At 34.8% G+C, this 19,984-nt stretch overlaps 1 protein-coding gene across 12 annotated transcripts in view; it reads right to left on the bottom strand.

The window, feature by feature from the left end:
• UNC5D (unc-5 netrin receptor D) overlaps positions 1-19,984 on the bottom strand; it is a 789,424-nt gene that overhangs the window by 159,650 nt on the left and 609,790 nt on the right. For 8 of the 12 annotated variants that reach the window (XM_074208625.1, XM_074208642.1, XM_074208633.1 and 5 more), the window contains 3 exons: positions 11,615-11,795; positions 10,583-10,750; positions 6,228-6,392 (listed from right to left, as the gene is read on the bottom strand). In XM_074208625.1, coding sequence (XP_074064726.1) covers positions 6,228-6,392; positions 10,583-10,750; positions 11,615-11,795 — 514 coding nt within the window. The remainder of the gene's footprint in view (positions 1-6,227; positions 6,393-10,582; positions 10,751-11,614; positions 11,796-19,984) is intronic. The other 4 variants (XM_074208660.1, XM_074208683.1, XM_074208679.1 and 1 more) reach the window with 1 other exon arrangement.

Below are 19,984 nucleotides of genomic sequence, written 5' to 3'. Positions count from 1 at the left end.
GTCTGTTGGTTTTCAGACCTTTAAACCCAGAGATCACCAAGGACAACTGGGAATGTCAGCAGGAAAACTCTGCTGCACCAGAGTGAGCACAGAGCCCAATCCAGCACAAAACTCAGTGTAGACCCAACCCCAGGGACCAAGAACAGCTGCCACCTAGTAGCTGCTTCCAGAGTGCTCAGTCCATGGATGAAAAGAGAGTCAGCAGAGACTGCAGAGATTTCTTTGCTATCCCTGGGACAGTACTCTGTTGCTTTTTCCATACTCAGATCCAGGTCTTAGTGTGGTGCCCCATACTGCCATAGTGGAGCAGGGATCCTCCTCACAACTCTAGGCAGAGGGGAAAGTTTGTGGTCATCTACAGACCAGAGCACAGGCCGGGAGGGCAGTCAGAGCCTCTCATAAGACTTTGAAGGAATTGAGGTCTGTTTGGGGGGAGGGGGGTTGTCTTCTGAAAACAGCTACAAAAACCCTCAAAAGTTTGGGACAGTGTATCCTCCACCCTGGAAGCAGAGCCTCATCTTAATAAAGAGTTAAAATCAAGTCATAGATTGGGGAAATGAGCAAGTTACAGAAGAAAAAAAAATCCAACTATAGACAATTACTTTGATTCCTTGAAGGATCAAAATACATATTTAGAAGATAAAAAAGTGAAAATTTCTGTATCCAAAGCTTGCAAAAAATATACATTAGTATCAGAAAAGGAGCCTTGACTTCATTTTTCAAGAAATAATTCAGGAAAATTGCCCTGATATCCTAGAAACAGAGAGTAAAATAAGACATTAAGGGAATCCAACAACCATCTCCTGAAAAGAGATACCAAAATAAAAACTCCCAGGAATATCTTAGCCAAATTTTAGAACTTCTAAGTCAAGGAGAAAATATTATAAGATGCCAGCCAGAAACAATTCAAATATCTTGGAGCTACAGTCAGGATTACACAAGATTTATCACTGTCTACATTAAGGGCCCATAGGGTTTGGAATATAATATTGTGGAAGGCAAAAGAACTTGAATTACAACTGAGAATCAACTACCCACCATAACAGAATATCCTCTTTCAGGGGAAAAGGTGGACATTTAATGAAATAGGAGAATTTCAACTTTCCTGGTGAAATGACCAGAGCAAAACAGAAAGTTTGATCTTCATGTACAGGACTCAGGTAAAGCATAAAGAGGATAGGCAGGAAGAGCAAATTATGAGGGGCTAAATGATGGCAAACTGCTTTTATTTCTTCATGGGAAGATGGTACTGATAACTCATATGAACCTTTCCATTTAATAGGGTAGTTAGAAGGAGCATCTATAGAGAAGACACATGAGAGAGCTGAATATGAAGATATATATTATAAAAATATGGGCAAGAAAGGAATGTACTAGGAAAAAAGGAAAGGAGAAGAGGAATGGGTTAAGTTATTTCACATAAAAGAGGAAAAGAAAAAAACTTTTCTAATGGAGTGGAAGGGGGAAGGCAAGGGGGAATGAATGAGCTTTCATTCTCAACAGAAGTGGCTCAGAGAGGAAATACATACAAACTCAATTGGATATAGAATTCTAAGACCCTAGAGGAAAATAGGAGATGAAAGGGTTGGGAGAAAGGGGACAGGGGACCTAGGCAGGTAGGGAGGAGGTGGGGTGTAGGTGATAGAAGAGTGGAAGATTGTCAGAGAGGGTAGTTTCCCTACACAAGGAGAAAGTAGAGAGAGAGAGAGAGAGAATAGAATAAATGGGGAGTATAGAGGAATAGGATGAAAGGAAATATAACTAGTAATATTAACTGAGGGAAAAATATTGAAGCAATTTCTCAGATGGACTTATGATAAGGAAGGCTATCCATACCAAAGACAAAGCTGATGGTATCTGATTTCAGATGGAAGCACATTTTTTTTCCTCACTTTATTTCTCTTGAAGTTTCTCTTTCTTTGTGGAGGAGAATTGTGTCTACTTTATACAACATAACTATTGTAACAATGTGAAAAAAATAAATTAAAGTGCTTTACAAAAAAAATCCATATTTCTCAGTACCACATAGAATTTTAAAAAAACATTGACCATCTCTTGAGGCACAGGGATAGCATAAACAAATGTAAAAATCCAACAAAACATAAATTGTATAAACCTCCTTTTTACATGTAATTAGTTTATGGTGCACAGACAAAAGATAAGCATCCAATCTGAAATTCTAAATCATGAGTGGGTCAAACAATAATTATAATACAGTTAATAATTATGTAAAAAACAAGATAATAATTAAATGATATAATAAAATTTCTAGTATGCAGCTAAAGTAGTCCTTAAATGGGAAAATTCACATCCCTGCAAGTATCTATTTATAAAATAGAAAAGGGAACTGAATATGCATCTAAAAAATTAAAATCTGCAAATAAAACTAAAATGAACATAAAAAGCATTATTGAAAGCTAGAGAAATGGACAATATAGAATCAAAAAGAGTATAGAATGACATATAAAATGCAAAGCTGGTTCTTTAAATCTCGGGCCAGCTTGGTAGTGCAGTGGATAGAGTACCAGTCACAAGGACCTGAATTCAAATCCAGCCTCAGACAGTTAATAATTACCTAGCTGTGATCTTGGGCAAATCACTTAACTAACTTCATTGCCTTGCAAAAACCAAAGGAAAAAAAAAGCCGATCTGAAGAGGATAGAAATTCTAGTCAACAAAATAGTAAATGAACAAGATGAAATTGTGACATAAATCAAAGAAGTCATAAAAATAGAGAAGAAAAAGAGGCATACCTTTCCAGACTCATGACATAATATTGTCATCATATTCTATGGTGTAATTGGTCTTATTGTTCCTCTCGCACATTATTCAATCTTTCATCCTCATGCTTTTTCTTTTCTTTTCTGTTTTAGATTCTTTTTTCAAGGCAATGGGTTTAAGTGGCTTGCCCAAGGCCACACAGCTAGGTAATTATTAAATGTCTGAGGCCAAATTTGAACTCAGGTACTTCTGATTCTAGGACCATTGCGCCACCTATCTCCCCCCCCTCATGCTTTTTCACTGACCATTGCCCAGAACTGGATCATTCTTACTCCCTACTTCTGTATAATACACTCATAATTCTATTAATCATAAGATCATGCACTATATTTTTCTTTGAAACCTCCTGATCTACTAGTAAACTCCCTCACCAAATGATATTATATTGATGATTTTCACTTTACATAAATTACATATGTAAGTCTATTTAAGTAAAGAATTCTGAAATTTTTATGAGGAGGAGTTGTTTGAGTCTCATAGAAAAGAACTATTGAATGAAGATATGATTGAATGGCTAGCTGCAAAGTTTACAAAAGAAAAAAAAGGAAATTTTGAAACCTGAGGTGGAACCAAAATAGGTTCATAGCAGTAGCATTTGGTCATGAGTGAATTTTTTTATGTGTGTGTTGAAGAGTTGGATCCAAATATTTCAAGGCTTATAAAAGTTCAAAGACTAATTGAGGATATATTAGGAAAAAAAGGAAGTTGCTATACAAATAGTACTTTATAATTTCATAAAAATGGTTGCATAGAACAACCTCTAGTGAAGACTAGGTGAAGAGGGTGGGAAAGGCAAAATTCTGTACAACTATGTTTAACTTTCTTATAAAGCATTTTACATAATTTATCATCAACTTTATTTTTCATTTTACAATTCTGTTTATTATCATGGTACAGTATTTAATATGTCTACATTTTAGTACATTTTATGATTTGTGTAAAATTTTTATTTTGCATATGTCTGTTTTAAGTGAAATGGGTGATTAGGGGCAAATTTCTATCACATAAAATCACTTTATGTTGAGATTTGAGGAATGACCTATTACATAAAGCTCAAACTATCTGTATTTACTTTATGATTAGTCTATGCATATCTCTGTATAAGTGTATATTTTCTCACTCAAAAATTTCTTGAAGATAGGGACTCTGACTTTTTCCTTTATATTCCCAATATCTAACATAGTTCTTAATATTTGATGACTAATAAGTTATTTGATATGACAAATTATTCTTAACAAAACTGTTAACCTAATCCTCATTCATTAGTTGGTGGATGGTCTATCATAAAATAGTAACCTATGAAAATGTATAACAAACTTATTATTAAGTGTGAAAGTCCATATTTTTGCTCAATGATAACGGTATTTACTGCCTGATACCACAGAAAGGATATGAGATTCAGAATTAGAAAATCTGGCTTTGTGTCCTGGAACCACTATTTACTTTTCTTATTTTAAGCTTGTTAAGTTAAATTTCACTGATCCTTAATTGTCTTGTATTTATAAAATGGTAACATAATGTTCATACTATCTTCCTTGCAAATTTATTGTGAGAGAAATGTTATAAACCTTAAAACCTGTATAAATGTAAGTGGTTATTATTATTATTATCTGAAGTTTAATTCTCTATTGTATACCAAGTACTATACAAGATATACTAGTAAAAGGTAAGGTCCCTGTCATGACAAATTATATATGCATTTCAAAAAGACTTGGTTTGGAGGACAAAGGCAACTATATAAAGAAAGTCTTGAAAAAATTTTCTCTTTACTGTAATGATATAAAGTACCAATAGTAGAAAAAAATTTAAAAATTACAATAAAATTTTTTAAAAAACATTCAATACTGAGGATATTGGACACAAAATCAGAAAGACCCGGGTTTGAATTTTGTTCCTAACTGGTTTATAAATAACCTTGGAAAATTACTTTGACTAAGATTTCTCATCTGTGAAATTGGGAGAATAATGCCTAGATGACTGAACTCATCTTCAAGATTGTTTGCACTTTAATATTCGCAAAGTTTCAAAGGATTTTATTTGATCTTCTTATCAGCCCAGTTGTACCAGGAGTATTTATCTGAAAGGATGACTGTGAGATTCAGATGAGATCATCCAAGTACCTGTTAGCTATTATCATTGTGACTAGTGTGATACTCAGAGACAGAGCTCTATGTTATGTTGCCTGCCATAAAAGTAATGATGATGATGATGATGATGATGATGATGATGATAGCTAACACTGATATGGCACCAACACTGTTAAATTCTTTACAGTAATTATCTCATTTGAATCTCACAACACTGGGAGCTAGGTGTTATTATCCTCATTTAACAAATGAGGAAACTCAGTCATAAAGAGGTTAACTGACTTGTCCCAGGTAAGTTTTCTCAGTGAGCCTCATAAAGTTAGTTACCCAATAATTTCAGCCAAATAGATGGTCACCTAGAATCTAAGTGATGTGCTGTTTCTTGAGGAGTCAAGGACTGATTGAAAAAGTCTGAAAATTCATGTTCCAGTTATTCTTCAGTTTCTTAATTTTCTGGGTGTACCAGTTTTTCTCATTGCTATTAGGCTCTGTTTATAAAATTAAAGAAATAATGGCTGCTTCTTGTTACACAGTGACGTTTGAGAGATCACTGAAATCCTTTCTTTAAAGAACATTTGTAAAACACTCTCTTCTTAAAAAAAAGAAATTAGTGTTCAGCACCAGAATCCCATCTGGTTATTAAGAAGAAGTGTTCCAACCCTTTTCAAAAGAGTTTGAAGAGGATTGATGTATTAAAGTACTAATTAAAGCACTGGTTCAGAGCTGTCATCAATTTTGGTTCAGACTTGTAATATCATTAGGATAGAGAAATCTTAATGTGAAGACACACCTTATGCCAATGCAGATCAGCACTCATCTGTAATTTATAGTGTTTGGTTGTTGCCTGGGGCAGGGAGAAGTCGTAACCAAAATGTGTTAGAAGCAATACTTAAACTTTGAACTTTCTGTCTCCAAGACTGGTTCTTTATCCATTATACTATCTCATTTTTCGAAAGCATTCTTATGTTAAAAAAAACTATTCATCTAAAAAGCCATAACCCACAAACCTCAACACTAGTCATTTGAGGGATCTTTCATTAACCTTTTAGAGGTTAATAATGATGATGATGATGATGATGATGATGATAATGATAATATATGTATATGTGTATTTTATGTTTGCATTTCCATATATATGTGATTATATAGGCATTTATTCACAGAGATGTATATGTGTATATATTTACCTGTGTGTACAGTTTCTACTTTTCTACACATGGTTTTCTTCATCATTATTACCATCATTACTATCATTTTATTTTAAATTCCTTTTCTTCTGGCCTCACATCTGGGGTTCAAAATCAGCTTCATGGCTTAATTAAAAGTAGTGAAAAAATAAAGAATTTTCCCTTTGTTTACCTTGAATGCAGAGTCCATCTGTGCAGTTCTCTGATTCTTGGCTCAGACCTTCACAGAATTTGCCTCCATTTCTTGGAGGTGGTGCAGTACATTCCCTTATTCTCAGGTGTTCACACTCTGGGCTGCACACGGACCATTCACTCCATACCTCCCAGCTTCCATCAACTAGAAAGGAAAGTCAAAAATACTTATATGTAATATATGTATTTAGGTATACACATATATGTATATATGTATATATATATATATATACACATACAAATATGTGTGGAGACATGTGTATCCATTAGAATATGCTAATAAGCTATTTTTTCCTACCACTCTTTCCCTTCCCAAGGCTTGTTGGCATCCTTGCAGCTATGACACAAGAAAGCAAAAATAATAACATAGAAATGACTTTGGTTTCTCTCTAGGATCAAAGAACAGATGCTTAACTTTTTTTTAAGGTTTTTGCAAGGCAAATGGGGTTAAGTGGCTTGCCCAAGGCCACATAGCTAGGTAATTATTAAGTGTCTGAGACAGGATTTGAATGCAGGTACTCTTGACTCCAGGGCTGGTGCTTTATCCACTACACCACCTAGCTGCCCCTTTAACTTTCTTACTTCTTCAAGTTCAAAAACAATTACCAAATGCAGATAAGACTACAAATTGCAAATGTTCTTGGTTGTGTTAATGATGCCACCATCCTTTTTCTTTTCTTTTCTTTTCTTTTCTTTTTTCTTTTCTTTTCTTTTCTTCTTTTCTTTTCTTTTCTTTTCTTTTCTTTTCTTTTCTTTTCTTTTCTTTTCTTTTCTTTTCTTTTCTTTTCTTCCCTTCCCTTCCCTTCCCTTCCCTTCCCTTCCCTTCCCTGCCTTAGCTATTTATGACCAAGTATTCTTTGCATAGATAGAGAAATCTTAGACAAAGACCACAGGAAAGTGATCATTTCTTTAAATTTAATGGCTTTAGCAGGAGATGGATGGAACATTCTAGGTTTCAGTGGGAAAAAATAAATAATATAATCTCCTCAAAATAAAATCCCAAATCTGTGAATTCAACAACAATCAAAGGGATGCATCAATGTTAGATGAATTTGACAATCCATCTTGCACCCATTGACAATGCAATCTGCTTGTATAATGTAGTCATACAGGAGAACAACTAGATTAGTTGCTGCAACTTCTGCATTCGAATTCCAACTCTGCCACACATAATAATTAGCAATGGAGTTCAGCTGTTCAATTTGTACAGTTCCCCAGGGCAGTGACTTGTCTAGGTTGATACAGTGAAATATATTGAAGTTAATTTATCTTTCTGAACCTCTACTGCCTCAAGTATAAAATGAGAGCACTGGACTCAATGAACTCAAGGGTTCTTAAATATATGTTAGGTTTGTTTTATTGATTGATTGATTCCTTCCAATCTTCTGCCTACTGTATGACACTGACAGGATTAGCTCCTTATCTCACTATTTATTTGACCTTAGACAAGTCACAGTCTTTCTCTGGGTCTCTGTTTCCTCATGTATAAAATAGAAAAGTGGGACTAGATAATTTCCAGTGTCCCTTGTGGCTCTAAACTTATGACTTCTATGTCACTGACTTGTTAAAAAAAGCACCAATTGGGGTGGGGGGGAAGAGAAGCGGGATTGGGGGGGAAATTGTAAAGTTCAAAATAAATAAAATCTTTTAATTAAAAAAAAGATTCAAACTCAGGGGAAAAAAGCATCAATTTTTCCTCATTTGCCTAACTTCCTCAATAATCTTATTTTACTGGTCTATCCAGAAACATTTAATGGTTTTCTTCTTTATGTGTTGTGTCCTCCAGTCAAGTGGGACCACTCCCTGTACTTACCCTGCCTTCTTCTATATGTTGGATATCCACCATCCATGGAATAGGATCAGATCCCTCTGCCCTCCCTTCACTTCCCAATTCAGCTTTTGATATTTCTCCCCCTCCCTCATCTAGAGACAGGTAGGTGGTCCAGTGGATAGAGTATTGAGTCTGCAAGACCTGAGTTCAAATTTAGGCTTAGACACTTAGAGCTATGTGACCTTGAGTAAAACACTTAACCTTGATCTGTCTCAGTTTCTTCAATTGCAAAAATGAGGATAATGATAGCACCAGCCTCCCAGTGTTGTTAAGAGGATCAAATGACACCAGATTTGTAAGGTCCTCATCACAGTGTCTGCCAAGTAGTAAATTCAATTAATGCTGCTCAATAAATGCTTGTTTCTTTTCTTTAAAGGTCTATCTTGGGTTCTGTATAGTCTATGAAGCTTTCACTGATTCCTTTAACTCGAAATGAGCCCTCTCCCAACCTTCAATGTCTTAGGCTAGTCACCTTAGTAGTTTATGCACACATTAATTTTTTTAAATTACAGGAGTAAGATAGGGGTTACACCTTTTATTTCATTAATAAATTAATAAAAGTTGGTATCTTCTTTCAATTTGTACAGTTCCCTAGGGCAGTGACTTGTCAAGGGTAACACAGAGAGTATATGACAAAGATAGGGTTTTTACCCAGGTTTCCTTGACTCTGAGGTCACTTCTCTATAAACTACATAATAATATCTTTCTAAATTGCATCATCATTAGTAATAACACATGGTACATATTTCTATTAGGCTTTGAGTGCTTCCATGGCAGGGATTCCATTGTCTTTTTTCTTCTTTACATTCCAGATTTACAACCAGTGTTCTCTTTATATATTGTAAAAATTTTAGTACATGTCACTTTCTTTGTGTTGTAGTTCCTGAGTAGAAAGGTGATTATTATTTCTTTTTCTCCCCTACCCTTTTACCCAAAGGACAAATAACCTCAAAAGCCAACTACAAAATGCTAACTTTTCCCTATAAGTAAGAGCCACCATGCTTTCTGGGAGTACTTAAGTCAATGAATCTTCCTCTAAAGGAAACAGTCTTCCAAAATATAACTATGAATATGAAATAAGTGAGGGTTTTTCCTCTAAGAGCTAAAGTCAAATTAAAATGTATAGGAGAGAAATACTAGTTCTATGTCCTTGGAGTTAATGATCTACAATATAATGTTAGGCACTAGGGATCAATACTTGTCTCAGTGTGTGAACATGAAGTCCATAGAAAAAAATCATCTTATAGTCCCACTTACATATACACACAATTTGTTTTATAATTTCACAGGATTGTTGTGAAGATCAAATGAGTTATTACTATTGTAAAAATTAATAATAATAACAATAATAACAAATAAGGTTGGATATACACTTGCAAAGCTTATAATAATGGGGATTCCTTTGATGTATGGGATGGAATCAATGGCAGCTGAGGACTCTTTATGCTGTGAAATTCTATGATTCTGTAAATTGGACAAGATAGAAAGAAATTAAAGTTAAAGATGTAAAATAGTGTTCAAAAATAATTTTTGTTAGTAACTGAGTTGTTTATCTATTAAAAAAGAATGATAAACATGCTAACTCAAAAATACATGAGCTATATAATTTATCTTTTTTTTTTTGCTGATTTTATTGGACATAAACCTGGAACTAGAGAAAACAGTCAAATTGTTAGAATAAGACAATATGTTAGGATGAAGGTTGTAGAGCTGATAATTCTATGAATTAGCAGGCTTTTAAAAGAAAAATACTTTTAAAATATTTTGATAATTCAATGTTCTATGATTTTATCATCATGGATACTTTTTCCATCCCCCTCCTGTTCATGTTTTCCATAACTTTTTAAATAACTTTCATAGGCTGTTGTTGTTTAGGAAAAATGTATTAAGTTGTGGTCAAAGTGAGATTATTTGTTCTGAACTCATTTGTACTGGATAGCACAATTGGTTATTGGTAGAACCAATAGCCAAAGTCTTTCTAGCTTGGTAGATATTGCCAGAGTTGGGACTTTGAGACATTACCTTCAAAAAACCCAGCTTTACTTCCATTCCAGATGAAGCATCAAAGGAGGGCTTTGGTTTGGTGGAGATTTTAAAAACAAAACAAAAGCCTTCATGTCCAGAGTCAGAGTCTATATCGCTATCACTAGCTTTTGCTACTAAAAATGAATTCTAAACAATCAATTAAGTAATAAGCATTTATTAGGTATCTAATTCTATGACAGTTACTATTATATATATGGGAAGAAGCAAAGTGTGGATAACTCAAGGTAAATTCACCACTAATGTAAAGACTTTTCAAATTAAGTGCATTCCCTTATGACAATTAACTTCAGAGATCCACAAATAAATAACCTCGGACAGATATTCTGTTTATCAGGGAAGACGGGAAAGACAGAGTCATCACTGAAGAGGAAGGATGGCATTGATTTCATTCTCATCAGCTTTTGTGGGTGGGTCAGAGGGGGAACCATAATTTGTAGATATGTATATGTATATCTCACCAGGACAAAGAGAAGTGCAGGTGATTTTCTGCACTGACATTCCCTCACAAAAGGCACCCCCATTGAGTGGAGCGGGATTGGTGCAGGTCCGAGAACGTTTCTGCCATCCTCTACCACAGCGAACATTGCAGGCTGACCACTCTGTCCAGGAAGACCAGCCTCCATTCACTGAGAGAGAGAAAGAAGGGAGGACAGAAAGGAAGGAGAGAGGTATCAAATTAAATTGAACTGAAGGGGAGCTGTTTAGTGCCTACTCTGGGCAAGGCACCCAATTTGGTGAGTGGCATGAGATGGGCTACTGAACATTCTTTAGCTTCAAACTTTTTTTTTTACTGCTTTTCCCCTTGATCTGCAGACCAAACCACTTAGCTTTTCTATATCTACTTCCTCAAATAAAGCATAAAGAAAACAATACCAACCTTCTTCACAGAGATGTTACTGGGGAGGAAAAGGCAGAAGGAATAAGGAAATCCTTTGTAATCCAAGACATGGTTTTAAGGTAGTCAAGTCTTCATCTTAAATTTTAGCTTTGGCAATCAACTTGGGGGCATTTGCTTTTACTTCATAGCACTAGGATGCCATTCTATAAAAGTTGCTATTCCCAGATAATCTTGTCTATCTTCAGTGAAATTTTATATATAAGTAACCTAACTGACTAATGTTGAGTCTGGGGGAAGGAGGGAAACAGAAAATGTAACCTGATTTACCTTCACTTATATAATAAACACATCATTCAAAAATGAACAACTTTTTAAATTATGAAAAATAAAAAGGTTTGTGAATTCCATTGACCTCCCTTATAGAAGTCAAGACATAAAAATTTCCTGAAGAAAACTTTTTGAATATAAAATTAATAGTTTATATTTTATAATTATAATTAAATTTTATAATTTTAAGGGTTTTTTCTAATGTTAAATTGCTTTGATTCCATTATGTAGATGAACCCAGCTCGTTCCTTTCCTGCATGCTCTCCCCACCATCTCCATTCTCAACTGCTTCTCAACCTAATGTGGACTATTGTTTTGACCTTACCATAAACAATAACAGTAGCTGACAGGCTTCTTCTCTTGGCCACAATGTTGGCAGCCATGCAGGTATAATTCCCAGAATCAGAGAGACGTGCCTGCCTGATAATTAAGTTGTGATCAGCCCTAGTGTCAATGTTCTCATCCAGTTGGGAATCTATAGGCTCTTCATTCTTTAGCCACTCCACCTAGTTGGGAGAAGGAAACAAAGCAAAGGGTAAGGAATTGCTGAAGTTCTATGGGCTAGACCACACACTATTCAACATTTTGGTATGTTTATTTGATTCACAGGGACATTGAGTTAGATTGCTTATATGTAAACTTTTTTTTTTCTCCCATTGGATTTTTAATTTAATCTAGGACAGGGATTCTTTACTTTTTTCTTTAAAGTCATTTTCCCCTATGACAATTGAATGAAGCCTTTGTATTTCTCAGATCCATTAAATTAAATGCACAAAATAAAATAGAAAGGATTACAAAGGAAACCAATTACATTGAGATACAAGAGGAAAGAGAGACAGAATAAATTGTTAAAAATTGACCAAAGGATTATAATGACCCTGGATCTTCACATGCTAGAGTTATGTTTCAGTACTGCAACACCTTTCTCTGGTTGGTTGAGGACTCCTTCCAGAGTCTCAATTTTAAGGGAAATTCTTAGGCTAACCATGTCTTGCTTCTTATTCAGGCTCATTCCTGACTCAAATTTTTCCACCGGACACCTGTGAATGACATTTCCTCCATATCCTCTTCTGCTACTCCAGGTAAGCCACTTGAGGATAGGAAACCCCAATTTTAGCACAGTGCCTGGGGCTTTAGTTTAAGCACTTAATAAATGCTTGTCAATTTGACATAAAAGCTTAACAATAAAGTCATTCCCAATTTAGCTGTCTTTCAAAGAAGATTGTTGATGAGGTCATTCAGTAGGGAAATGAAGAGGGTTGGGGAGGTGGATTGCTGTTCCATAGTTGTAACCCATTGAGAAAATCAAGGGAACAGAATTATTCATTTCCCCAATATCCCTGAATACAAGATTGCAAATATACCTCATTTACTGAATATGATAAACTGAAAATCCCTGCTCAAATTCAGGTCTTGCCTTGAACTTGTGGATAACAGCAGTTTTTACTGACCTTCACTTTGATCTTGGTTTATTGATTTTTCCTCCTCTCTTGGATCTTTCCCACTTTTTGCTGTTGAGTGCATTACCACAAGATAGTAACATGTCTCTTGCCTTCTAGCCTTTTCTAAATGACAAATGTGTCTTTGATCTCATCAGCTATCTTCCTCTCTCTATTTATTCTTCACAAACTCGGAATGCTTCATTGCTGACCTTTTCTTGATGGATCCCATTTCCAGTGATATTAGGCCTTAAGAGATCCCCACAGGAACAATGAAAGATTGTCAGTTGACCCATATTTCTTGTTCCGCCTCTCACCCTCTCTCTTGGTGGGAGGAGGATACCAAAAACACTGTCTTGTTACAAAATATTAGAATGTTTATTTTTCCTTTCTCTGCATCATCAGCAACAGGTTTATATTCAGTATACAATTTTGAAGGTTAGAAGGACTATGTTCAATGCATTGATCAAACAAACATGACTTAAAGGACTGATTTTTGAGTATGCTACCAATTTTTAGGAAAAAAAGTTGTTAGACATGATGCAGAATGAAGAACGAATAATACTGGTCATAGTAAATGCAAGAATGTGTTTCCTTGACTATATTCATTACAAAAAATTTATTTTTGCTTTTTATTTTTTATTTTTCTATTTTGGAGCAGGTATATGAGGTAAGACGCAGGGGAAATGCAAGTTACTTTAAAAAGTAAAGAACAGTTATATAAAATTTTGCTCACTGTATCTTAAGAGAATAGTACATTTTTAGTATATACAACATTTATAATAGTATATTTCATAAAAAGATGGAGCAAGATTAAGAAAAGTTTAGATTTTAAAAATAAAATGTCTTTAGCTGAACAATCAATGCACTCTTAAATAATATCTTATTTTCTGATGCTGTCAGATAAATGAGTATTAAGTTATATGTTTATATATTTTGTGACTTACTCCCAATAAACCATTAAGAAATAAGGAGATCTCACTGTATACCAATATTTGTGTTCTAACCTAATGGCTTATTTCCTTCACTAAAATGACTCACTCATTTAACTTCATTAGTACATCTGTTTGGAGTTTGTTGAACCTAGAAAAAATGACAGATTGTGCTTGCATTTGTTCATTTGTCCCTAAAGCTAAATGTTTAAATACCTTTTGGTGGTCTGAGATACCTTAAAATATTCAAAAATACAAAAGAGAAAAAACAAATCTCTCTAGGGGCACAAAATACTAATTTGTTGATCAAGGCTGGGCATTACCATACACACACATAGACAGTGCTTAAAGACTTCCATTATTATTCTTTCCTTTTTAAAAAATCAAATATAAGAGTTGTCTGTTACCCAGAAACCAAAGTAGCATGGGGGGGGGGGGAAGAAAATTCTTTTATGCTGCCATACTTGAGGAAAGGGACAAGTTACCATCAAGATTTTCTTTCAGACTGCAATGGCTAGGGTGAACCAGGGAACTTGCTTTACAGATGCTTACGGTAGGGAAGAGGTATAATGCTGTAATATTCATGCTTCATCCAGAAATTACTCTGTAGGAGGCTTCCAAACTGGAAAGCTCTAATTATCCACTTAACTAAGGCAGTGCAAATTAGCATTATAGGATCAATGCATTGAGCATAGAGGACAGCAGATGTATATATCAAGTAATCTAAGTGACCCTTTGCCAGCAGCTCATCTCTTCAGTAATGGGGTTTAGCTGTCCTGAAGTTTATGGGGGACATTTCACCCCCCACAATCAAACAAATCATCCTACTCCTTCTGTTCCTTTGCTTCCCAATGGATAATCCCAGTTAGAAGCTTGTGGAAAGACTAGTTACTTTGACTTAATGAGCTTATGGATTTGCAGGATGCAGGCATTCATTAGCACAGTGTTATGTGCAGATGGTCTGCAATTTGTAGATTTTCCAGTTTATAAACAAATCTGCAAAGGCAGACCATCAAAGCCAATTAGATTTCATGCCAGACAGCGGGATCCTTTTCCAGGGCCATCAGTCATTGTGGTTAGGTAGGTACAGAAGGTGTGCCACTGACACCCATAGAGTTTCACAAAACTGTACCAGGGCCCCCTCAGATAAGGACCCCAGTTCCTAAATGCATGAGATCTTGTGTTGTATCTGAATGTTTTGGTGTATAGAACATTGCACTTTCCACCAAGACCTCCTTAGAATTTACATAGACATGCATGTGAGCATATCTGTGTCAGATACCACTATATCACAGCCTGCCCAACACTTTACTAGTTCTCAATATGCCATGAGGGAAAAATAAGTCAAGTGGTATTACTATCACTCTGACAGATGAAGAAATTGAGAAACAGAGAAGCAAAGGGTTTCTGCAGAGCCCTGGGCAAGTTTGCAGCAGGCTGCAAGAATTGGTGGCTCCCTATTCCCCTAACATCATTAGCAGACTGTGTTGTAGTAGTGAATTTCTGCCTTGAAACATGAACTCTTCTAGAAATTTGAATTGTTTATGAACAACCTTTTCAGGCATATAAGCAAAATGCTTTATGAAGAATGCCAGATAACTAGCAGCATACAGTGTAGGGATGAACACTTTGGCTGAATGAAATAAAGTTAGAATCAAAACAAATAAACCAGTAAGCCAATTAGAAATTTAATAAACATTCTCTTGTCTGTGTGCTCTCTTCAGTGTTCATGGGGAGAATAGTCTTATAGGCTAATGAAGCAGAAAGCAATTGAAGAGGTCATTGCTAACACTAGTAAATATTAAGTGGTGCCTAAATAAATCTTTCTATCCTCATGGTAAAAAACCAACCAATTCTTCTTAAATTATTAAAGGATTTTATTAGAATTTGTCCTTATCTATTTTTTCTTAAGATTCTACTCTCAAAGAAATACACATCATTTCAAATTCCTCTTCAGTTTACTTATTAATGGTGAACCCTTGACAAAGTCTTTGTTTTCTTCTGGGGACCTCAGTTTTTTCATTTATAAAATGAAATTCTTGGATTCGATGAGCCTAAAGGTTCCTCTCAACTTTAAATCTAAAGTTAAGTTGGATTAAAACTCCATGTAGTAACTATGGCTTAGGGGAAGAAAGAGGCCCTGAGGTCGGGTTCCCCAACAGAATTGATAAAATGTCAATAAGGAAGACTTTAGTCCTAGGGCAATATTACCTACAGCTCAGGATTAAAACTTGATTATAATAAAAAACAAAAATGAGTAAGCAAAAGAAAAAAGAACCCGATCATAGCTACTTTGATGTAAAAGAAGATATGGGTTCATATTCAGAAAAGATAATGAAGTTAAAAAAAGTTACTCCAACTCCAAAGATTAATAGCAAATTATCATAAGCCCAAAAACAGTTCTTGGAAGACCCAAGGTTAAGATGTTATAAAGGAACACTTTGTCTACTCATTCAAATATCTTTTATTAAATAACTTGTATATGCTAGGTTTCCCACTAAGCCTATTTTGTTCTCCCATCACAAGTGACCTAACCATCCCCCAGGGCAGCAATGCTGGAGTTATGGAGAAACTCTTTTCAGATGAAACTGAAACTTGTTAGGACAGATAAGTCACTTTTAACAACCTTTGGCTTTCCCTGTTCAACAATTTTCCAGTGCAATTTTGTTAGAAATCAACAAAACATGGAAATGTTATAAATGATGCCTCAAATTTACTCATTTTTGAAGTCAAAAACAGCTCAAGCAGTGCCCCCAAACACTGATGGATGTCTTTTTACAATCTTACTTAATCGTCCTAGACCTATAAAAACTCTAGAGAGCAGAGATCTTATCACCTTTACATCATACACATGAGCTAGTTTTCTTCTCTGATTCAGTTATTTTCAGTCATATCTGACTTTTCATGACCTCATTTGGTGTTTTCTTGGTGGAGATATTGGCATGGATTGTCATTTATTTCTTCCATCATTTTAAAGAAGAGGAAACTGAGGCAAATCAGGTTAATTGACTTGCCTAAGGTCACACTGCTGGTAAGTGTCTGAAGTCAAGTTTAAACTCAAGAAGATGGATCTTCCTCACTCTTGGCCAGGCAATGAGAACTATGGCACCACTTAGCTGCCCTGTTCAGGTTAGATGGCCAATAAGTGCATTTGAATTATTGAATATTTTCCTTAAAATTGGTGGGTATAAGTATTTTACTTAAAATATTTGTATTTTAAAATTGATGGCAGAGGAAGTTTTGTATTCTTCATGAGAGGCCCTTAGTCTCTTAAGCTCTTATAGGAGAGAAATTTTCGATACCAAAGAATTCAACTGGGAATTTATTAGGTTCCTACTATATGCAATCACATAAAGATTCCTAAAGGTTCACATATTCTCCTGACGGTGGTAATTTTGTATATTTAGAGTGAATCTACAGGTCATATAAGAATATTGGTCTAACTGATCCTGTTATTCTTTAGCCCCAAACTGTGTTTTTGTTATTGTTTGAGCCAAACAGTATTGCTCAGCTTGACCATACACTTCATTTTCCAGACTTGAGTCTGATAATTCATTGACTACTAAAATGCCAGCAGTATTGAAGACCAGACAAAATTGTTTGTCAAGCAGTAGCTGCTCAGTAAATATTTGTTGAAAGAGCAGACAGATGGATGAATTTTCTACCTAATATTGGTGTGCAGATATGTCTATTGGTTGACATGGTACTACTGGGTTGTAGTTAGTGAAAAATACATTTTATCCATTCACTTAGCAAATATGCATTGAAAGATGCCATGATACAACTCTTTCTTTCATTTTCAGGGAATTTGTATATTATTGTGAATATGTGACTACACAAAAATACCACAGAAAAAATATCTCACAGATTACTTGGATGCCATTTGCAATTTCTAAATCCACTGCACCAGAATGGTATTCCTTTTAATTGCTTAAACACCTAGTTATGGTTGCCCACAAACTACAAGGCTTACTTTTGCATCCTTCCTCCCCCTCCCTAAATCAAGTTGTATTGGATTTATGCTTTAGCAGCATCTAAATCTACAGGAAAAAAACAGACACCTGCTTAAGCAGATCACCCATTCATTCATTCAACAATATGTGTTGGATGTCTACTAAAATTCACATCTACTCTAAATGAAAAAGATTTACCATGATTGTGGATATTCAAGAGAAAATGCCACAGGGTCTAAAGGTAAATAAAAAAGAAGTGCTTAAACTCAAAAGTATTATTGAATGAATGAAATCTGTTTTAGCAATGATAGTAGCATTAGAATAAATTTATAATTTTCCTAGTAACAATTTAAGGAGAAAAATATTCTTTTTATGTAGAAATAAAATGAATATATTGACAAAATCAGTTATATGATATGATTTCTAAATTTTTGTTATTGGCATGAATTTATAATTAACTTCATATTTAATGAAAAATGGATTCTCCTTTGTTGTTTGTTCTTCATTCTTGTAGACCAATGCCATTAGTAAGGTGATGTCTTGACTTGCAAGTGAATTGAATTTAAGTGAAACAGGGCTATTTAAAGTCACGAGTTTCATTTTCCCCTCTAGGTAAGCCTTTCCAGGTCTCAATTTGTTTTAGGAAACAACATTACAGTGATTAAGACTAGGTAAAAAATGAGGCAAAAATGACTTATCTAATCAAAAAACCAAAAATTCTATCTGGAGGGTAAGATCCTCAGATTTTCTGGTTGAGTGTCAGTCAGTTGACTCTGAGCACTCAATTCCTCTTACCATGAATTCTTCCTTCCTACCTCCTTTCCCTCTCCCTTCATATTTACATAGGAAATGTGTATTTTGTCCAAAGGAATAAAAATTTTGATTGCTGAAACTTCCCAAAATATCTTGGAGTTGATGAACTAGATTTCTTTTTTTTCTCTTTCCTATGTATTTACTCTATCATAAAAAAAGACTAGAATAATTAACTCTTGCCCCATTTTATTTTCTTTTATGATTTCATGAAAAACAGCATTGGAAAACCAAGCTTTGATAAAACCCATTGGAGTTCAAATGGAATACTTGGCCATACCTTAAAACCATATTACTCTGGTTCTCACTGATGGACAAACAATAGTTGTCAACCCAAGCTTCACTTGGTCATTGTTTCTTTTTTTCATATCAATAGTTAGTTTAAAATATCTCTACAGTGTATCTGCCAAGTGTACCACACTAAAGTCTCTTCAAGAGAAGTAGCTGTTCTAATGAGGCTTCTCTCTCTCTCTCTCTCTCTCTCTCTCTCTCTCTCACACACACACACACACAAACACACACACACACACACACACACACACACACACACACACAGAGACATAAAAGGCTAGATGTTAGCTTTTTTTGGAGAAAAGCATAAATAGCACCTGGGACTAAGATTATTCAGTAGATGTTATTAAATTAAGTAGATATTTCTAGGGGCTCTGTGATGGTAGATTACATTAAAAATGTCATAGTAAAGCTCTATTGTGCCTTCCTTGTGGACATATGAAATGGAAGGATTACCAGAAATAAGGAATAAGTAGAAAATGCTATTGCTATAACCAGGTGATTTAATTAAACTAGTCAACATTTTTGCTTCAAGCCAGTTTAGATTGCTCACAGTGATAATAAGACCCATGTAAGCAAGTATGTCCCTGCATTGTCTGGATTTCCTAAGGAGAAATTTCAGCTTGGAAACTGATGGAGATGTGAGTTTATGAGAATCTTCCTTTGGTCTTTGTAAACACTTGAAATCATCTGTGCATGGCAAGGGGTCAGTTATGTTATAAGAACTGGATCTGTGATGACAAATGCTTTCAGTGACACTTTTGCCCATATTTATTAAACTCTTAAAATGATGTCCATCACCCTAAATATAAATATTGATATAATAGTAGCAATAGCTACAATAGTAATAACTAGGACATTGCATTACATCGCATTTTAAGCTTTGCAAAACATTTTACAAATATATTTCAACTTTATAAATCCCATGCAGTGCCAGTAGTTTTATCTCCCCTGTTTTACAAATAAGGAAACTAAGAGAGACAGAAGTTAGACAATTTGCCTAGGTTCACACAACTAATAAGTATGTGAGGCTGGATTTTAACTTAGGGTTTCTTGCCTCAAAGTTTAGCATTCTGATCATAGATGTAGCAACAATGTAAAGTATTTTCCTAAGTTAAGAGAAATTCTGGAGTCATGTCACATGAGTTCTCAGCTAACTGTTAAATTTTCAGTGTGAGCATTGACTTATTGTTCTATTGATTGTTTAAATTTAAGAAGGCAATGGAGAAAATGTTAACACTGTAGATTAAATTTAAGAGTGATATGGGTA

The sequence above is a fragment of the Macrotis lagotis genome, chromosome 1 (assembly GCF_037893015.1).
Source record: "Macrotis lagotis isolate mMagLag1 chromosome 1, bilby.v1.9.chrom.fasta, whole genome shotgun sequence".
Taxonomy (NCBI): domain Eukaryota; kingdom Metazoa; phylum Chordata; class Mammalia; order Peramelemorphia; family Peramelidae; genus Macrotis; species Macrotis lagotis.
The sequence above is the reverse complement of the archived record's forward strand: the minus strand, read 5'-3'. Positions and strand labels throughout refer to the sequence as shown.